General features: G+C 47.5%; 1 protein-coding gene across 6 annotated transcripts in view; it reads left to right on the forward strand.

Moving 5' to 3' along the window:
- The window catches only part of CD38 (CD38 molecule), a 31,604-nt gene extending 10,954 nt beyond the window's left edge, over window positions 1–20,650 (forward strand). For 2 of the 6 annotated variants that reach the window (XM_036227529.1, XM_036227530.1), the window contains exons 2-5: window positions 11,543–11,672; window positions 13,316–13,451; window positions 15,234–15,319; window positions 18,303–18,934. In XM_036227529.1, the coding sequence (XP_036083422.1) occupies window positions 11,543–11,672; window positions 13,316–13,451; window positions 15,234–15,319; window positions 18,303–18,434 (484 nt within the window). In that variant the 3' untranslated portion in view covers window positions 18,435–18,934. Of the gene's footprint in view, window positions 1–11,542; window positions 11,673–13,315; window positions 13,526–15,233; window positions 15,345–18,302; window positions 18,935–20,076; window positions 20,182–20,533 lie in introns of those variants that run through there. The other 4 variants (XM_036227531.1, XM_036227533.1, XM_036227534.1 and 1 more) reach the window with 4 other exon arrangements.
- The last annotated feature ends 254 nt before the right edge of the window (window positions 20,651–20,904 follow it).

A 20,904-nucleotide genomic window follows, 5' to 3' on the forward strand; every position in this document is an offset into this window, starting at 1 on the left:
CAGTCTGTATCTCCTACCAAAATCAATCAATCAATCAATAAAAATAAATAAATGAAGCATAGCTAGAATACCATTATCATACTGAACATCATTAAGAGTAATTCTTTAATATTGTCCAATATCCGCCCTGTGTTTGATTTCCCATGATATTCTTAAGAACGAGGCGAGGAAAGAAGCATGGGGACAATGTAGAGGCTCCTGTAGTAATTCCGAAGGGAGCTGATTGTGATTTGGATAGCGATGGATGGTGGCGAGATGTGGATGGATGCTGGATACATTTGGAAGGCAGATCCCATACGGCTTGCTATGGACTTGTGAATGCAGTGTGAAAGAAAAAGAAGTAATAACAAGGATTCCAAGAATTTGGGGCTGAGCTACTAGAAAAGTGAACTGCTATTTACAAAAAATGGAAAGACCAGAGTGAAGCAAGTTGGGAAATGCATGAGCAGTTTGGTTTTGCTTGTATTTTGCAACGTCGATTGCCATCGAGATGTTGAATAGGAAATTGGCTCATGGCAGGGAGAGGTATGGGCTGGAGATAAAATTGTGGAATTCGAGAGCATGTAGAAATTCCAGGGACGATGTTTCACAAGGAAGAAGTGTAATCAGCAATTTCAAGCGATTTCGACTAGTCCAGGAAGACGAAGACTGAAAAATTGACTGAAGGACTGACATCTTTGACAAGATCCGTTTTAGAGGACTGCTAGTAAGGAAAGTCCATCCAAAATGGATTCAAGAAAAAAAAATTAGAAGAGAAGAATTGGAGACTGTGTACATAGACAACTCTTACAAAGAGTGTTGCTGGCAAGAACAGAAATGGCTGGATGGATAAGGTGGGCTTTAAGATGGAAAAAATTGGGGCTCGTTTGAGAGGCAACTTCTTTAAAGTCGGCTGAGAAGTCATCTATGTAAAGGATACTTGTAGATTTCTACAGTTTCTTGTGGTCTTCTACAATTGGTTTACCAGTGTCAAATTTAGTAACATTTTTTAAGTAATCCACCCGTGATCATTGTTATAAGACATTCAACTTAATAAAAATAGTTTTCCTTTTTCCATGTATCCAAGTTATTTATGTACAATTTAATTAAATTATATAATGTTAAAAAATCAACATATTTGTAAATATGGTCAGTAACCAAGTTAGTAGAAATGGGAGATTCTGGGTATACTAGAGTGTAGCCTGTTCACTATGTAGAAGGCAGGCAGATGCAGAGAGATTGGTGAGCGCTGGTTTACACAGTGACTCAGGTAAGCAGAGATCGCATGAGAGATTTTTTTTTTTTTTTTTTTTTTTTTTGCAATAAATGAGTTTAGAAATGGTCAGGCATTTTTTTTTTCTTGTCATTAAAGGAATCCCTTAGAAATGTCAGAAAATTACCAAGACAAAGTTTTCTTTAAATTAAAGATGGTAGAAAGAATAGATACAGGATGCTGAGAACAAGGCAGGAAACTGAATGATAGATGAGATCAAGAATCGATTCTCTCTCTCTCTCTCTCTCTCTCTGCTTATGTGCATGTGTTTTAAAGACTCGGTTTCGAAGGGGAGGAGTAATTATATTCACATGTTTTTGTAGTTGATCTGAGTGGGGATAGGGATTACCTTTCTCAGCAAAATATCACTGGTAAATATCTAACTATCCACTCTGGAACAAGGGGATAATAAGAATCTTCCTCTTGAAGACAAGAAAATGAAAACGGAGGTTGTAAATCTGAAGAATAAATAGAGCCAGAGAAAAACATTCTTTTTCCTTTCAATGTCTCTTATTTTTTTTCTCATTATAAAAGTGAAACGTGCCCGTTGTAGAACACCAGGCGGGAAATACAAAAATACAGAAAAAAATATAAAATCGCTTAACTCTGAAGTGGAATTCTAAATAGTGACTTTCCCTGTCTTCCTTCTGCCTGTATTGTCTCTATGTCCAAATGTCTCTGTTGATGTGCACTTGGACCCCAGCGATACTGGATCAGAGCCCGCCTTTATCCTCATCTCACGCGTATATATAATTTCTAAAAAATCGAAAAATATTACAGCGTACAGGAATGTTTTAAGTTTTGAATGTGGATATCGTGTCCACGAGTTTAAGAGAGAAACAAGCTCAATGTGTTTGAGGAATGGAGAGAAGGACAGTTTCTGCACATAGCCGGTCAAAAGCAGAAGGGAACAGTTTGAGGTAAGAGAGAGCCCGAGATCACATGATCATCACGTGACAGGCATGTGCATGTTTTTCTTAGCTGTAACTCCAAAAGGATCCAACCTTACCCAGGAGTGGGTCCCAGTGTGATGCCTTCCCTTAGCTATCTCACGATTCATATTATTGTTATTGCTTCGTGAGTAACTGATACCCCGAGGACTGAAAGCTTAGGCCGGCAACCGTGTGTTTCTTATTAACTGCTGTATCCTTAGAGTCTACCTAATACTCTGCCTGGCACATAGGATGTGTTCTGGACTTATTGAAAGAAAGAATGAAAACGTAAACTCTAAAGTCATATTTTATTAACATAAACATCCTTTACAAGTTCATGCTTATAACATTTGGATATGATAGTAATGAGTACAAGAAGTTGAAGTAAGGGCTTACTAGAAACTGTCACGGAATGATTCGAACCTCGGCATTAAGTTTCTTTTGCCAATTCGTTTTGCTTTACAGTTTCAGGATAATTTTCATTTCAATAGGTGCTTATTAAGGAACTGGCTCGCTTACTGTTACAGGAGAAGACGCGCTCAGGCTTGAAGCACAAAAGGACAAATTCCGTGGTATTTCTTTCTTAACAACATATTTACAATATGTTTAAATAGAGGCAGTATTCTCCAAGATCTTTCCCTAAGCGAATTCACAAAATACACTACCTGACATGAAAGAAAAAAAACAACCTAGGAATCGATAACGAAAAAGATAGGTAACCCTCCTCTCCCCATTTCTCTTGGAAATGAAAACAGCTCTTGATGTGACTTCCTTAGCGATAATTCCGATGCCAGTTCTCAGCCTTCATATTCCTTGATTGATCAAGAGCCTGTGACACAGTTGACCCCTTCCTCCTGTGTCATCTGCTTTCTTCAGTTGGCAGCCAGCATGACCTGTTCTTCTGCTTTTGGTCCTATGTCCCGGGTTATACCATTCCGGTCTTTGCTGGTTCTTCCTCCCAATCTCTTACCTGTCAGAGCTCAACTGTCTCAGAGCTCAGTCCTTGGTCACCTTCTCTTCTTTGTCTTTTGGGTGCTGACCTCATATCATCTCATAACTTTATTTCTCTTGAACTTCAAACTCATGTGTCCATCTGTTTGTTCCACAGCTTCACTAGCGTGTTTCATAGACGTTATCTCCACATGCCCCAAACTGGCCTCCCAGACCGATGCCATGTCCGCCCAAAGCCTTCTGCATCCCACATCCTTCTAGCGTCCCGGACTCCAAACCTTGACGTGATCACGGATGCCCTATTTCTCTAACACTCCACACTCAGCACACTCAGAAATTTACAGCGCATCCAAAATCTGTCACTTCTCACCATCTCCACGGCCACTACTGTGGTCCAGGTCACCAGTAGCACTCGCCTAGGTTGCTGGTCTACCTGCCCTTATCCTTGTCCCCTTTCGGACTATATACAACAAAGCAACCAGAGAAATCCTTGGAAACTTAAGTAACATCACGTACCTCCTGTGCTCAGAACCCTCTGTAGCTCCTCAGTGCATGAGTAGAAGCCAAAATCCTCACGATGGCTTATGAAGCCCCGCCCAGTCTGACGTCGTCTTTCTGACCTCATTTTCGTCCGTTCCAATCACATCGGCTTCTTTGTCGTTTCTTGGATACGTCAGGCGTCAGGGCCTTTGTGGCTGTTCCTTCTGCCCGGAACGCCCTTCCCTTGGTTGTCTCTCTGACCAAGCCCTTTGCTTCCTTCCCTTCCTTGCTCAGATGTCACCTACTGTTCACCCCGCTTAACACCGAACATTGCCACCTCCTTCTGTATCCCTCTGGACGCCCTTATGATACTCCGTTTTTACTTTGTGCCCCCCAAAACTTAAAAATTCCTGGGGCGCTCTAGACTTTATTTATTGTTTTTTGTGTATTGTTCGTCTTGCCCTGAGAGAACCTAAACTCCCACAAGGATAGGGACCTTTGTTCTGTTCATACATGTGTCTATCGCATAGTAAATTCTGAATAAATATTTGCCATAGTAATGAATTCATGATTCCTAAGCTTTCCTTTGGCCTGAAGAGTCTTCTGAATCTAAGGCTGCTTAGAAAATAAGTGCCTCAGCGAATCTCACCCCTAGCTCACTTCTCCCACCAGGTGGCACTCCTCACCTTCAGAACAGGCTCCAGGAGCCTCAAGTTTGAGAAATAACTGAGTTAACCTGCTTATTCTCTTTGGGCCAAGGCAGCCCGGCGCTCTAGGGCTTGACAGCGGGAAAACGCATGGAACAGGTGTACTCACCACTCGAGATCCAGGTGCTGTTAGGAAGGAGGATGTAGGGTGGGGGAGCTTCCCCGGGCGAGCATCGCGTTATGAAGGCGATGTGGCTTTACTGGCGGGGATTAGAAATGCGACTACTTGGGGGGATGGGGTAGGCTTAGAGAGAAGCGACAGCCCAGCATTGTGAGCCCCGAGGTGGGCTGAACCCATGCAAAATGGATTCGACCGCCAAACAGATCTGCTGTTTCACCTTAGCCTAAGACTTTATGGCATGAGGCAACCCTTTCTGCCTTGTTCCCTCCCCTCTGACCCCATTCACTCTATCTTGTCACCTGGGAACAACCATGCCCGATGCTGGCCTTAACGCTTTTCGTGCAATCCAGGGAAATGACAACCTCCCGTGAAGCATCATTTTTGCTAGTTCCAACCTCGTTCTGGGGATAGGGCCACGATTTTATATTTCCTGCAGGGGGCAGCATTGTTTAGTAGACAGAGCGCAGTGAGGCGTGTAAACCAGCTCTGCCACTGGCTAATTGGTTTCGGGCAAGTTACAAAACACTCTGAGGTTCAGGATCCCTAAAATGGGGGTGATAGCGCCCACCCCAGAGGTCTAGAGTGAGATTTAAGCATCGGCACCTGGCAAGCACTCCTCCTTCCTCCCGTTACTACTTCCTGCCTCTGGCACCTGGAGACAACCCACCTGGGTAGGCCAGAGGTAGGGAGAAAGGGCTGAGAAGTGAGAGAGGATGACTCGTGGGAGATGGGGTAAGTGAGCAGCCATCTGGGATCTTTTGAAAGGAACAGAGTGGTAGGAAGGGGGAGGACATGCCATTGACCTTGAATCCTGACATTTGTGCCCAGCCCACACTGCAAGCAGCAAACTGCTCTCAGACTAAGATTCCAGCTCAACATCAGAACTTTCAGAAGCTGGGTCTTTCAGAAGCTTCCGGCCAGCGAGCTGGAGCACTGACTAAGGCTTGCCGATTTCCACAAGCCTTTGATTCTTCACGTCTCGTCCAAGCTCGCCGGTTACCGTTGGTAGCCCCCAACCCGAGACCACCAGGAGCACACTGCAGTTGAATAAGACGGGTTTCTGGCCCTTTGCAAGGAGAGTGAGAGCACTCACTCTGGGGACCCGTGGGGGTAGGGGAGGGTCCTGTTCGAAGATGCGAGAGAGGGCTTACAGGATGTGGGCTTGTCTTATGGGATTTGGGGGAAGGTTCATGGAGGCTGGCTTTATGTGGATGCTTCCAGGAAGCAGAAGGGCTGGGGGTCATTCTAACAGACAGTGTCTTAATAAATTGTACCCCCGAGGCTGGAGGGAAGAAACAAAGATGAGACTGTAATTGGTAAAGAAGCAGCGGTCGCTCAGTTATAATGAAAGGATGTTTGGTCTGTTTGTTTGTTTGTGGTCTGCACATTGTTTTTGTCTGCTCACATCGTGGTCTATTGTGGTCACATGATGTCAGTGTCCTTGAATTATGTTCAATGGAAGAACATCAAGGCTCCCTGCGAGCCGGGACAGAGTCTGAGTGTCCGGGCCTGCGTTTCTCTGCTTTGTTATTGACACCTCCACATACCACCTGTGTGCTCCAGATCCCAGCGGGGAAGGAGCGAGAGCAGCTGGACCATTGTGATGCCTTTACTTAATCTGGGAAGAGGGATAATCCGGGGAAAAGAAAGAAAGGCAAGTGAGCTGGTCTAGTCTCCTAGTCGACTTGACCTCTGCGTAGATCGCTAATGATATTTGCTGTAAGAAAAACACCTAGCTCTTGGGTACCCTTAGCAGAAGGTCTTTGGTTAAAGGGTTGCTTATAAAAAATGAATTCGGAATCTGCGAGACCCGATGCCCTGGAAAATCATGCAAACTGCAGTGCTCTCTGGGGAATAAAATGAAGACATTTCCTGGCTTCTATCCCTCCAGCAGTATGAGGAACCCTACCAGAGACCACTTAGGGATCTTATCTATTACTCTGGACCAGAAAGGGTGTGTCCCATACAGGCCGGCAGGAAGGACCGCGGGGGCCACGCAGGGCGGGCCGGGCTTTCCTTGCTTTGGCCGAGCCTCTCCGTTACCCATCTCCTTGACATTTCTCGTGAAGTTTGATTCCGGGTACCATCTGTGATGCCTCCAGTGTGGTTCGACAATGCAGTCTTGCTCAGGGAGGCAAGGAAGCCTTCGAAGTGGGAACAGAGCCCCATGGAAGAAGTCTGTGGCCCTAACCACCCCCTGCCCCCAATTCACCCCTGATTGCACATCCTTGGGCCTTGAGAAGTGAGGCGGAGGCACCGACACTGAGTGTTGCCTGGTTACTGTCCGGGAGGAGGGATGAGAATAGACACTTTTAGCCAAGAGAGGTGGGGGCGGTCATGAAAATGACGGGTGACGGGTGACGACTAGGAGGGCTCGGGCCTGAGGCGTCGCCATGCTGGGCCTTCCGCGATTCTCGGACATTTGGTCCAATTGCTCAAGCAACTTGATAAGAAAACAATTTTCGTTATAGTCCTGATTCTTATAGAAAAATTCGAAATACATGGAAGAGAAGTTCACAAAGCAATTCTCGCACTCCTAGCAACCAGATAAAACCGTTTTGATAACATGGTTTGATTACCGTGGGTTTTTTTTTGTTGTTGTTTCAGTTTTAAAAGATTGGTTGTGATCGTACTATATCTTTAATTAAAAACGTTACCTCCCCCTTTTTAGATTACTTAGATAATATATGAATCTATTTTTGTTGTAAACAGAATGATGCAGTTACAGAAAGATGTAGGACGATTCCCCTTTATTCCTCCTCCCGGAGACAACCCCAGTTACCAGTGTGACGATGCTCATCCTTTTTTTTATTTCCTGTCGTTCGAGGTCTATTTTTTTCACTTATCGTCACATAAACATTCCCCGAGCTATTTCAAGCTCTGTACAAACGTTGCCCACATGCTGTTTTATATCCCACTGGGTGGAGACATCCTTTTCTTATTGGCTACACATTTCTAATTGTTCTGGAACCCACCGAAGGAGGAAGCAGAGCCAGTAAGTGGTCAGGTAGAAACCCATAGCAATTATACACATAAGACAGATTTTCCATGTCACAGCAACTGGGGATGCAAACAAACAAAAAATCTTTTTCCAAACGAGGACACTGATGGACATTTAGTCAGGGTGGTGTTTGTTTGTTTGTTTGTTTGTTTTATGCTATTTCTCTCCTCCATAGTATAAAATTAGAAAACATTCATCTATTTGTTTTCAAGTTTTGGTGCTTTGGGCAGGTCACCAGCACTCCGATTGTAATTAATTTTGTTTTCTCTCCGCCCCGTATTCTGAGTGTCTTCAGGATAGACACGGTGCGCACTTCTCTGTAGAGCCCTGTGCCTATTGTCAGGCGCTAGCAGGTCCCGGGTAGGTATTTGTGGAAAGAAAGCAGTGGGGGAAGCAGCCCAGGTGTCCACGATGGGTGGACGGATACGCGCATGTGGTATGCACCTATGATGGACTGCGATTCAGCCTTCAGAAGGAAGGGCATTCCGGCACGTGCCACGGCACGGAAGGACCCAGAGGACATTACGCTAGGCGAAAGAAGCCAGTCACAAAGAGAAAATTCCTGTAAGACTCCCCTTCCTTGAGATGGCTAAGATACTCACCTTCGCTGAGACGGGAAGGAAAAGGACAGTGTCGGGGGCCTGGGGGCAGGGGTGGGGACAGAAGCTTTGGAAAATTCCGCTCTCTTTCCACTGTCCCCGTCCTAACCTGCTGTGTCTGGAGTCCAGATGTAGTATCTTCTCCAAAGCTTCCCAGGTGGCCATCAAATGTGGCCAGAACTATGACCCACAGGACCAGGTGACATTCGACAGCCTCTAACTTTGGAATGGAGGAACTGGTGAAGAAAAACAATCTCTTACTTCTAGCATGCGGCTTCTTCAGTCGGAGAGGTCCGCGTCCGTCTCTCCTGGACACGGGAATTCCTAAGGTCCTCTGTTTTCTGGAAACCAGCCCACGTGCTCCACACAGCTTTTGCTTGGCGATCTTTTGATGTGATGGAACTGCGCTCTACCCCGGGGGATAAAAATGAAGATTTGGAAAGAGCTAAATCTAGGGCTCTTGCTTTTAGAGCCAGACTTGTGAATTTGAGGCCCATTTCTGTGATGAAATGTATGAATGAGGACCTCAGACATCTCTGTATACTGCTGTCCTAATCTCTGTACATATTTACTTATATACGTGTATATATGTACACACACACACATACATATTTATGCCAGTAAAAATGCTGACTTACACATTCAGGGTAAAATGTTTACTTTTGAGTTAGAGGATGAAAAGTACCTTCATAAAACCTGCCCCAAACTTCTCATTGCCTTTCCCCATTCTCTCTTATTTGTGGGGTACACGAGAGGCTCTGATCTCCAAGACAGAGAAAGAGAAGACAGTCGAGTTACAAACTCTTCCAAAGTCTGTTTCTCTAAAATTCTGGAACTCCGCTCTTTCTACACAAGGAGCTCTGTTCACTTTTTAAGAGTTTTCTTGAACTCTTAAGTTAATGTTTCTTGACTAGAGCCTCAACCTAGGAGGCATGAACACAGTGTCAGAGGTTTGTGAGTTCTCTGTGAGACTTGATCAAGTTTTTGGTGGTTCAATGAGAATACGCTCATGAGAGCATCTGGTATGTTAGGTAGGTATCAGTGCATGTGAATGTCTCTTTCTTGCCAGGTCTTTTGTTCTGGAAATTTCTCTCGTTCTTCCATCTCAGAGAGATGTCTTCCCTCCACACTTTGTCCACCTCGAGTCCTGCAGAGGCTGCAGAGGCTGCTGAGGGCCGAGGCAGAAGGCTTTTCAGAGGGAGCTGGAATCCGGAGCAGGAACTTCCTGTGAAACTCACTGCATTAAACGACTGGAATTAAAACCTCGCCCCCTAAAGTGGAATAGCCACCAAATCCTTTTCTCCGAACCTCCCAAGACGGGCTGCACAAAGGCGATGGGAGGCGCACTGAATCTCCACCTCAGATGCTGACTATTAAATATTTTTTTTAAAAAAATATTTAATGTTTGAAGAAAGCCAGGTGGATAGTGGTTTTCTGGCACAGCTTTGGAAGTCAGGCAGGGCGCGGTTGAAATGTCCTGTGCCCGTTGGGGAAGGGAGGGGCATCCATGAAGGGAACTCTCCGGGGAGCCAGGCGCATGTCATGTGGTACCCCATTTTATCCTCACAAGTCTGCCGTGAATGAAGTGGTATCACCTCCCTTTTATAGATGGGGAAACCGAGGCCGGAGGTGTTGACTAGCCCGCCTCGTAAGGCGATACTGTAGCAGTGTGTCGGGAGCCTGACCGCGGCCTCACGGACTCGGCTCCAGTCCTGCTTGAGCACTTACAGATTGCGTCGCCCCATGCAAGTTGCTTAAATTCCTAACCTGAACGTTTCCCCCTCATGGGTAAAACGGGAAAATGGTGGCATCTACCTGCAGGGTGGCCCCTTCTTCTCTGGAATTAAAACCTCAACCTCATGTGTGTAATGGCTGTCAGGATGAAAGGTTATGTTTCTCGTCTTGCCTTTGCAGCTAGGTGTGGCCATGCGATTGCATTTTTGGCACACGAGATAAGGGCAAATAGTAAGAACATCTTCTACTGCCTGTCATTTAAAGGCGGCCCTTTGCTGCCGCCACGCCCCTCTCCTCTTCCTTCTCCTTTCTCTTCGTTTTTCTTTTCTCTGCTCTTTGCTGCAGACTGGAACGTAGTCATGATGGCCGGACCTGGAGCAGCCACTTTGACATGCGGAATGTCACACCAGTCCCCAATACTGGCCTCTCCAGATTGATGTATGAGCAGGAAGCGGAATTCTATCCTATTTAAGTCCCTGCTATTTTAGGTCTTATTAACTCAAATCCTGATATACTTATTTGTGGAAGTGTTACGAGGGTCAATGAGACATGACTGTGAGGCACATAGTAAGCCCTCGATAACTGCTACCTGTCATTGTCGTTATAATTATTGTTGTTATTATGACTCGGCCCACTTAGCTAGTGGGTGACTGGTCTGGAATTTTGCTCTGTGATTGTTTTCTGTCAAAGCGGTTACATTTTCTAGGCTGATTCTTACTAAGGTGAGAGTGTGCGCCCATCCAAAACTGAGAGCAAGGAGAAACTCATATTGCCTGTGGCCAAGGGAAGAAGTGGGGGTGTCACCCTGGATCCGACCCTGAGCGCCTGTGTGTCTCACCGCCTCAGGTATGGGGCATACTGACTATGCATGCCCTTCGGGGCACTGCTGGGATGAGCCACATTGCTAAGTTAGCCACTGAGGCACGGGCCACACCCACCTCTGCTGCTGATGCACGACGCGGCCAGGAAGGCCCGAGCAAGGGACACAAAACAAAGGAAGGAGGCATGATGCCAATATCGACAGAGCCCCTGTTTTGTGCTGGGCCATGTTCCAAAGGATCTGAACATGTTGAATCCCAGAACGTCTGTGGTAGTGATGCTTTGCAGATGAGGAAAACGAGGCAGAGAGGGCTTGAGTGACTTTCCCAAGGACACAGAGCATAACTGGTAGAGCCCAACTCAGGGCCTTCATCCCTACCCTAAACAGAGTGGCTTTCCCCTGTTCCCTGTCCCCAAAAGAGCAGAGGAGTCGGTGGCGTCCGTGGAAGGGACCGGGCCATGCCAGTGTTCTCTGATTCCTTGGCTTGTGGGGGAAGCAGGTCTGAGCCAGGAAGGCAGAAGACCCTTTGGAATGATGCATTTTGCTTAGGCTCTGCAGGGGACAGGGGGACAGGCTAGGAAGGGAGCGAAGAGGAGCGTTGTCTTCACATCTCCAAGTCCAGCTCCCGACCCTGGCGCTGTCCCGAGGATCCCCGTTGGTTTCTGGCACGCCGATCCTTATCTGCACTTATTTTGTTACCTTATTGTCCTATTTGTGTCCTGTTTCTGTCTCTCTAACTAGAGAGTTAGCTCCACGAGGGCCCGGAGCGCGGCGCTCACTCGTTCGAACGTCGTAATGCTTAGATGAGACGATAAATAGGAACGACGTGGCATTCAGGAAATTCTTCCTACATGGGATTTTTTTGGGGGGGTAATTATGCTTCAAAAATATGTTTGAAATCTAATCATCCACACTTTCTTTTACTTTTCATGTTTTATCACGCAGTGCGAAAGACTGCCAAAAGATAGTGGAGGCGTTCATGGACGCGGTGCTGTCGAAGGACCCGTGCAGGAGCACAGAGGAAGACTATGAACCTCTGATGAAGTTGACAGATCAAACTGTACCTTGTGACAAGGTAACGGGGTCAAGTCTCTATTTTAAAATGGAGGCCGAAAGGGAAGAGGTCGCAGGGCCCAATATTAACCAGGACGAGGGAAGAGGAAAACTCTGGACATTCGGATGGAGGCGCGCGTTGGTGGGGGTGGAGTCTGTGGGGTGACTGGGGGGGGCCAGGATATCGTTAGGACTTGGGACATCTGGGGAAGGGAGGTAAGAGAGAGAAATGGGGATACGGAAAGAGAAAAGGGCACGTGGTCGAAAGTCAGGCGAAACAAACCCGACGTGAGACCAAATCCAACCCAAACAAAAATACCCGAACCTCATCTCACCGCAGAACTGTCCTCTGACTGCTGCGGCTGATGACGATGGTCACAACAACGGCGACGACGATTCACATTTGCGGACAGAGTGCCTTGGTCTGCTTACACCGGGCTCTCTTAACCTCACCCTGTTAGGCGCCCTCCGCCATCCTGTGCAATAGGCAGGCTGCTGTCAGAATCTCCATTTCCCAGTTGGGAAAGCTGGGCTTAGTCGCGTTTAGGTGACCCGCGATTGCTCAAGTCTTGAAAGTGACCGGTTGACTTGTTAATGGCACCAGATTCGGGCCCCGAGAAATCTTGGGTTTTCATGCGTGGATGGTGCTGGGAGAAGCCTGTAATGGAGTCCATCTTCTCTAAAGTCAGCATCCGAGGTGGGGATTCGGTGTGCCTCCAGTCACCTTCACGCGGCCCGTTAAGCCACGTTACAGCCTCTCACGCCGCCATGAGAGCCGGGGTTATGTTGAGCTCCTTCTCGGTGCACCGAGCACAGGGTCCTACACAGGAGGACCCCTTGGTAAATTACCACCAAGGCGAATGAATGCCTGTGTCTCTGCCAGGGGACTAAGCACTTCGTCTGCGTTGTCTCCTTTGATTTCCGCAGCATCGGAGGAGTTCCTCGCGGTCATTCTTGTTGCCATTTTACAGATGGGGAAAGCGAGGCTCAGTGATGCTGTGGCTGACCTACGTCAGCGCCTAATAAGTAGTGGTGCCAGGCTTCGTAAAACAGGCTGACGCTAGGCCCGGCCGCCAGCCACGCCCTCTGTCACCTCCGCTGCTGAATTAATAGACCCGTGGGGCAGAGGAATGTTCCGAAACTTGACTTTTTGACCTTTCCAAGAGACCCTGGAAAAACCCACTGTATTTGTTCTTTTCTTTTCTATTTTTATTTTTGTGGGGCTAGGGGGAGTTTTGGGAAAGGAAGTTATGGAGCTCTTTAAGAAGCAAAGAAACACTTCTCCCCCAAAATAGCACATAGACAAAATTATTTTGCAGACAGCTTTCAGAATCCTGTAACTTCCTAACGCCTTCTCCAGACGTGATCTGACCTTTGTTTAGTATAAGATTCTAATCGGTGGCTTTCAGACTTTTTTTTACTGCAACCCAGAATATTAAGTTCCTTTTACATTGTGACCTAGAACACACACACACACACACGCACACACACACGCACGTGCGTCCTCTCTCACTGACACACGGAACGCCGTGAGACACTCAACACCCTGACTTTGTGTGATTTACTCTAATATTTCCCATGTTTGTCTTTCATTAAAGAATGTGTGGATTCGTTGGTGGTGGTGGTGTTGTTTTGACTGAATAGGTTGTGTTTACTCTTCCTTAGACTCTCTTTTGGAGTGGCACCGGTGAGTTGGTGCACCAGTACATAAAGAGCCAGCCGGAGATGTTTACCCTGGAGAACACGCTGCTGGGTTACATGGCTGATGGCCTCAAGTGGTGTGGAGACGCAGGCTCCTCCGGTGAGGGTCTGGGCTGTTCAGGACCGTCCAGGGGCACGTGGGGTGCAGGAGCCCTGAGCTCTGCTAAGAAACAGGTCAGTGTAGAAGGAAGAGCCCCAGGTGCCACCTGCCGCTGAGTCACCTGGCAGATATAAAATAGTATTCTTTAGATCAACCCATGTTTCCCTGCTTTGTTTTCCAAGACGCTCCTTCCACGGGAGCCCAGCACGCTGGCTCACCCTCCTTCTTGCCCAGACTGTTGTAAAGGTCTTGCTGATCACGCCTTCCCTCTCTAGGCCAGCAGCCCTCTGGCCAGCGCGTTAGGGTCATTTCTGTCTCTAACCTAAAACCTAAATAGCTCACTTGTGCCTCTAAGACCGTCTAAATTCCTTAGCACAGCTTGGCCTCTGTCCTTCACATGCCTCACCCTCCATCACTCCCTTCCTCGTGGCTTCTGCTCTACTGGTACTAGTCTAAACTCAGGAAGCCGTTTCACAGCTCTGTGTCTTTGTGCTTGGTCTCTCAGCATGGAGCACCTTCCTTCTGTCTGAAGACTCCTATTCATCCTTCAAAATCAAGCTCAACATCAACCTTTCATAACGGTGCGGCACACCACCCCCTGCCAGAGCTGATCTTTCTGTGATTTACTTAATTACGTTTGGTCATGTGGTCTCTGAAAGCAGGGATTTATTTCTTTACCTAACACTCAAATGTTTGTGCAGTCAAATGGAATGGATAAAGAAACTGCACCAATACACACACACACACACACACACGTATACACACAGAAGAATATTACTCAGCCTTGAAGAAGGAAATCCTGTCATTTTCAACGATGCCAATGAATCTCAAGGGCATTATGCTGAGTAAAATAAGCTAGACATGGAAAGACAATCACCGCATGGTGTCACTTAAATGTGGAATCTAAAAAAAAGTTGAACTCATAGAAACTGTAGAAAAGGAGCTGCCAGGGGTGGAGTAAATAGGGAGAGGTGGGTAAAGGGTGCAAATTTTCAGTTGCAGCATGAATCTAATATAACATGGTGACTGTAGTTGACAACACCGTATCGTATAATTGAAATGTGTTGAGAGTAGAACCTGTATGTCCTCTCACAGATGCACACGCACACGAAGATAAATGTGTGAGGTGACGGGGGTGCCAATTAACTCCACGTGGGAGAATCTTCTCCCCACGTATACATGCACAGCAAATCATCACATTTTGCACTTTAAATATCTTACGATCTTATTTGTTAATTGTACGTCAACTTCGAAAGAAGTTACGCAGGAAGTATGGATCCTGTTGTCTCTCATGAATGGCTGAGTCTGTTTTGATGGCGAGAGTGTAGAAAGACTCAGAGGCCAGCGGAGCCGATGGGTGTGGGGACTTTGGGGGGACGGGAGGGAAGCCGTCAACAGAAGAGAGCTGGCAGGAAGCAGAGGGGTGGTTGGGGACAGCGGTCCCGGAGGACCCAGGTTCATCTCCGACTTTTCCTGGCCGCGGGAATAATGATGGCGGCTTGTCTCTGTCAGATGAGCTTTTGCCGTAATTTCCCAGAATGATGACTCACAGCTGGCCGCTGTGTTCCTGTCTGGGCTTTGGAGGGGAAGGTAAGGACCTGGATGAGGTTCAGGGGGCACTTAGTTAAATTAGGTCGAGATGTGTCCGTTCTCCACCCTTTGTCTTGGCAGCGATGCCATCGGAAAATGGCTCCGTGGAGATGGAACGACTCGAGAAGAACAGAGCTTAATTAGACCCTTTCTTTTCCACTTTGATGATTGTCTATAAACTCCGTCTTTCAGAAATGAACTATCAGTCTTGCCCAGATTGGAGGAAAGACTGTGCCAGAACCACCATGTCCATCTTCTGGGACACCGCGTCTAAAAGGGTGAGCACCAGACGTGACATTCTAGAACTTCGGAGATCAGAGAACTTAAGGGGTCATCCAGTCAGCGGTCGGCTTTAATTCTCCCTGGATCACAGATCCGTTTGGAGCAAGAGTTTGGCCATCTTTCGTGAGAAAAGCGGTTCTAAGCACACGCCAAGATTTTTATGTATAATTTTAGAACATTCATGGAGGGTCTGTGGGCTTTGGCTGCTGGGAATCTCTGGCTTGGTCGAATCCTCTGACCCAGGTATTGACCAGTCTCAGATTCCTGGAACAGTCGTAATAATCTGCATTTACAGACCACTTCCTATGTGCTAGGCATGGTCCTCAGGTTTTTATACAGGTTAAAACCTTCGTCCTCACAAGAACCCTATGAAGTAGGTACCGTGAGTATCACACCCATTGTACAGATGAGGCGCAGGTAAACAGGCATTCCACTAAATGTACACAGCAAGTAAGCGGCAGATCTGGGAGTTTGACCTCAGTCGTCTGATTCCAGATGCAGAATCCAGGCTGGGAAATACTCTCTTCTCCCCGCCCCCTCCCCCGCCCCCCTTCTCTCTGTTATTCCTGACTTGACTCTAAGCTGCCTTTGTGCATGTTTACTTTTCTAATAAGTTGCTTCTTTGTAAGTGGACTTGGAAAAAAGAGAAAGAAAAGAAGGGAGAAAGAAATGAAGGAAAAGAGAGAGGAAGTGAAACTATACTACTTGTAGTTCTCAAAAATTACATGTAGACATCCGAGGAGCTGGATGCAGTGGGAAGTCACATTTAAGTTCATATTTATGACAAGTCCTGGGCCAGATTCCTTACCTATGTCGTCCCCCTTTAGTCTTCACAGGAGGCCTTGTGAGACGGTACAAGTCCCTAGGTTACAGATGAGGAAACAAAGACTCAGGAGATTAAGTGACTCATTCAAGGGCAGGGGGGCTGGTAGGGAGAGAGACCACAACCCACTTTAAGGAGATGCGGGTTAACTGTCGAAGACACAAGGCAACAGCCTGGGATTTGAAGTAAGGGGACTGTTTAAACATAGACAGAGTCTCTAAGCGTCCCTCTTGATCTTCGGATTCTTCATCTGCCAAACGGGGAGAGATAAGGCCCGTCCCGCAGGGTCACTGCAGTGTTTAAACACGATGCTACGGTCCCATCAACTGACTCGGAAAGCAATCCTTTCACACGCGTTTGTTGAGTAGCGCCTCCTCTGTGCTTTGAAAAGTCGAAGGCACTGTATAGTTGCTCATCGTTGTTTTTTGTTTGCCCTTTCTGAGAAAAGTTTCTGTTTTGCCTTATCCCTCTCTGGTATGCTCTGGGCAGCGCTGTGCTAAAACCTTGTAGAGCCACGTCACGTTTCAGACGGTCCCCACACCGTCCTCGCCGACAGCAGTGCAAGCGATCGAAGGCGCCCTGCCTCGTGAGCTGTGCTGGGACTGACGCCGGCCACACTCTCACAGCTGTATGTATGTAGGCAGCCTTCTTTGATCAGCCTACATTCCTTCTTTCTCTGACGATAGGGACAGTGTTTGAGTCTCCATCTCACTTGCTCACTTCCGAGTGAGGTGCCCGTTGGGCAAATTGACCCAATACTTCCTCTGTAGGGGCTCTTAAGCATTACATAATATCGCGAGGTCAGAGCTTGCCACCCTGTAAGCATGTCATTGAGTTAGCACTTGTGACTAACAAGTGCTAACTTGTTATAGACTAAAGGCCAGATTTCTTGGCAAAGCATTCATGGCCCTCCATGAACTAATCTATCTAAGTCCAGAAGCCGCCAAAGTTTTTCCCCAAACACCACTGTTCTCCCAGGACCCTTGGCCTTTCTGTTCGTAGCTGCCTCAGCCTTTACCAGGTGAAATCCTATTCATCCTTCGAGACTAAGCTTTTGTTGTCTGGTCTTAATGCCTTTTCTATTTCCTTCCTAATCTCCATCACTGAGCGCTTGGGCTTCTTGCTTCTTCTCTCCCTCCCCTCCTCCTTCCACGGATTTTCACTGAGCACCCACTCTGTGCCATGCACTAGCTTTGAGCCTCCAGGGCTGAGTGACGAGCAGGACAGCCAGGCTCACAGCTCTCCAAGAGCTTTTAATATCAACGCTAAATCCACACTGAGCTCATCTTCATTACATAAGATAGTTGGATAATGTGAGAAGGGGGCTGGAGATGGTCCCAGTAGATGGACCTTCTGGAGGAAACAGGTAGGTGACTTTTTTGGTTCACTGTGTTCTCCTCAGTTTCTAGCAAAGAATTCAGCTGAATGTGTGTTGCATGAGGAAGTAGAACCCTGCACAATAATATCCATCCATCCATCCATCCCTCCCTCCATCCCTCCCTCCATCCATCCATCCATCCATCCATCCATCCATCCCTCCCTCCCTCCATCCATCCATCCATCCATCCCTCCATCCATCCATCCCTCCATCCATCCCTCCATCCATCCATCCCTCCATCCATCCCTCCATCCATCCATCCTTCCATCCATCCATCCTTCCATCCATCCATCCATCCATCCTTCCATTCCTCATTTCTCTTTGTGTCTGTACAGACCTCAGCATCACCTTCTCTCCCAGTTTCCCCTTTCTTGGTGTCCCCATGTCCCTTCCCCCAAGTCACCCACCCGCTCCCTAAATGAAATGTGCCATGTGTACACTGCGCGGCACCAAGGAAGCCCTTTCAGCCTCTTCCCCCAGCGGCGTTTCTCTTACGCATCTGGACTTCTGACCTCTGAGCCACCCCCGTAGCAGCAACGAGGTCGAAGGGCATCGTTCAAACACAGGTTGTGGCAACTGCTTCCAGAACTCCCATGTGAAGCATAATCCCTCCAGTGGTCTGGGATGGAAATCACATAGAGCTGGCATTACCAAGCTAGAACCATACAGGCTATGTCCCCCTTCACCAGCGAAGGCTCAGGGCTGTTTGGGGCGGAGCTGCTGGGGTGCGGCGATTAAGTTTGCATGTGGAGGAATTGTGGGCTTCTTTTTTTTTAAGTTTGCAGGAAATGCCTGCGGTGTAGTCCAGGTGATGCTCAATGCGTCCCGCAGTCCCATCTTTAATGAAAACAGGTACTTGTTTCTTTGCATTCTATTCGCAAGTGGTAGCATGGAGGTATTTCATCCATAGAAAAATATACTTCTCATGTTTAAAGTCGGTACTGAAGATTTGTGCTAAAAACGGTAACATTTTTGTATTTCGTGGACAGATTTCCCCCCCCCCCCAAGTCAGTGCATTTGTCTGGTTTCTCTGTTGCATTAGAGACCTAAGGTGCTGATGGCCCTGTGCAGTCTCCAGCACTCCCTCTTGACTTTCTGAGGCCGGCGGGGGGGGGGGGGGGTAATTTCCTCCTCTCTGTCTCCCATTATGCTCCATCCCGCCCATTTCCTGCCATTGTTCATGCTGTTCCCCCACGTGGCCGGAGCCCTCCTCCTCCTCCCTACCTGCATCCTCACCGTCCCTGGAGATCTGTCCCGACTCCTCTGTCCTCCGTGAACAACGAATCCCAGTTCAGCAGTAAAACTACCACTGGGAGTATCAGGAGCCGTGCCCTGCTCTTGACCTTCGTCACCTCTTCGCAAGCTTCGTCAGCAATTTAGTGTCGAGCTCAAACGTGGCGCATGCGAGGCCATGACCCGGGGCAGGGCACCTGGCCTCGCTGAGCCCCTGTAGTCTGTGCCTGCAAAGGTGATGGTGACATAAAGGCGAACTGAGATAATAATGCATGAAAGATGCCGAGCGCTGCACCCGACGGGGACCGTGCTCGACGACTCTCAGCTGCGATCTCCCATTTAATGCGCAGCACTGAATCCGGCCACACCAATGCCTCCCACTCCTCATTGCCTTCCATACTCACAGTGTTTACGGCGCGGATCATCTTTTCGGTTCTTTGCCCTCCAACCTTTCCCTGGATGAGGCTGGACGGAGAGGAGGGAGCATATATTAATGTGCCCCATGTGCCCCAAGTTAAATTTCCTCTCTCCTGTTTCAGTATTTAGTTCTACAAAGCATTTGTCCTTTCGTCTTCCTCTGATCTCAATCTTATGGGCTTCGGGGTGAAAGTGGTAACATTCCAGGATTTTCTAATCCGATACTAGGAATCTAACCACTTGCAACAGGAACAGCAGCTGTCAGAGATATTGGGGAAGAATTCGAGACTGAGGTGGTGTCATTATGTTGGTCTAAGGCCCACTCTGGCAATAGCAAGTACACAAAGAGTTAATGTCGATCCGAGGAACGCGAAGAACAAACTAATCAAAAACAGACTCGCAAATATAGTGGACAATTTGGTGACGGACAGAGGGAAGGGGGATGGGGGAGGCTGGGAGAATGGGGCAAAGAGTTAAAGAAATATAAATTAGTAGTTGATAGATGGTCACGGGGACGGGGAGCACGGCATAGGGAATGCAGTCAGCATTAATATGATGGCCAGGTGGAGGGCCAGGGGAGGGAGGGAGCTATTGGGGGGATCGTTTTATGAACTATATAGATGTCTAACCAATGTTCTGTATACTTGAAACTAATTAAAATAAATAAATTTAAAGAAGAATGAACGTTAATGTACAGATCAAGACTCTTGTTTTGATGATCTTATTCATCTTGGCTCATGCTGCAAGGGTAAACTTGGCTGTTCTGAATGCAAATCATGGGTTGGTTCAAAAGGGCGGGTTCCTACTCATGGCACCCCACCTGCTAGCTCCTCATGGGGGGCTCTGGATGTCCCAACGGTTGAGTTTGGAGTTAATAATGTTCTTCATCTCATCTATCTTAGCACCTTTGGACGTGTGGAAATCCATAATTTGAATCCAGGAAAGGTTTCTATACTACAAGCCTCGGTGGTGCATAACAGTGAAGAAGAAAAATCTCACAGCTCTTGGTACGTGTCACTACTTGGTACCCATGTAGTCTCAGGGCTATTTTAGGAATCCATCCACAAAATAATCCACAGGCACAAGACCACACTGAGGGAAGACTGGCTTGGGTGGTCAGTGGGACCTCACTCTACATTCAGCGCATCCCAACAGAACCTCAATTTTATCTCCACGACGAGCATGTACCCAGTTTACAGCTTCGGCATCCCTGCCGACCCATGAGCTCTGAGAAGTGATCTCTGCTTCACCTCCTTCTCTCAGGACCTCGTGCAAGGCCTGCTACCTAAGAGAAACTCAGGGCCTTGGGAAATGCTTACGAGATCTTGTTATGTTAACACTTGCTTCTTTCTTCCCCAGGGACTCATGCGAGGATTCCTCCATAAAACATCTGAAACTGATTTTACACAGAAGGGGTATTAAATTCACCTGCCAGAGTACCTCAAGTAGTAGATTTCTTCCTGGAAAAGCAACGGCCATCCTGCCCTGTGCTGGCATCTTCCCCTGGGTCTTGATGCTGATCTGGGGTGGTGACCTATGGTGACCTCTGTTCCTCCCCCTAGCCTAACCCGGAGGTGTTCCCAGTCTACTGAAGAAAATCGGGGTCCCTCATCCCAAGTTGCTGCTTCTGCTGTTTCTTGATCGCCAAACTGACACTTAGAGCCCATATCTGTGCCATGTCAGAGCCAAATGTTCATTTTCATCTGCCCATGATATCATCGAACGTCCCT

Source organism: Rousettus aegyptiacus, unplaced genomic scaffold (genome assembly GCF_014176215.1).
Source record: "Rousettus aegyptiacus isolate mRouAeg1 unplaced genomic scaffold, mRouAeg1.p scaffold_m13_p_10, whole genome shotgun sequence".
Classification (NCBI taxonomy): Eukaryota; Metazoa; Chordata; class Mammalia; order Chiroptera; family Pteropodidae; genus Rousettus; species Rousettus aegyptiacus.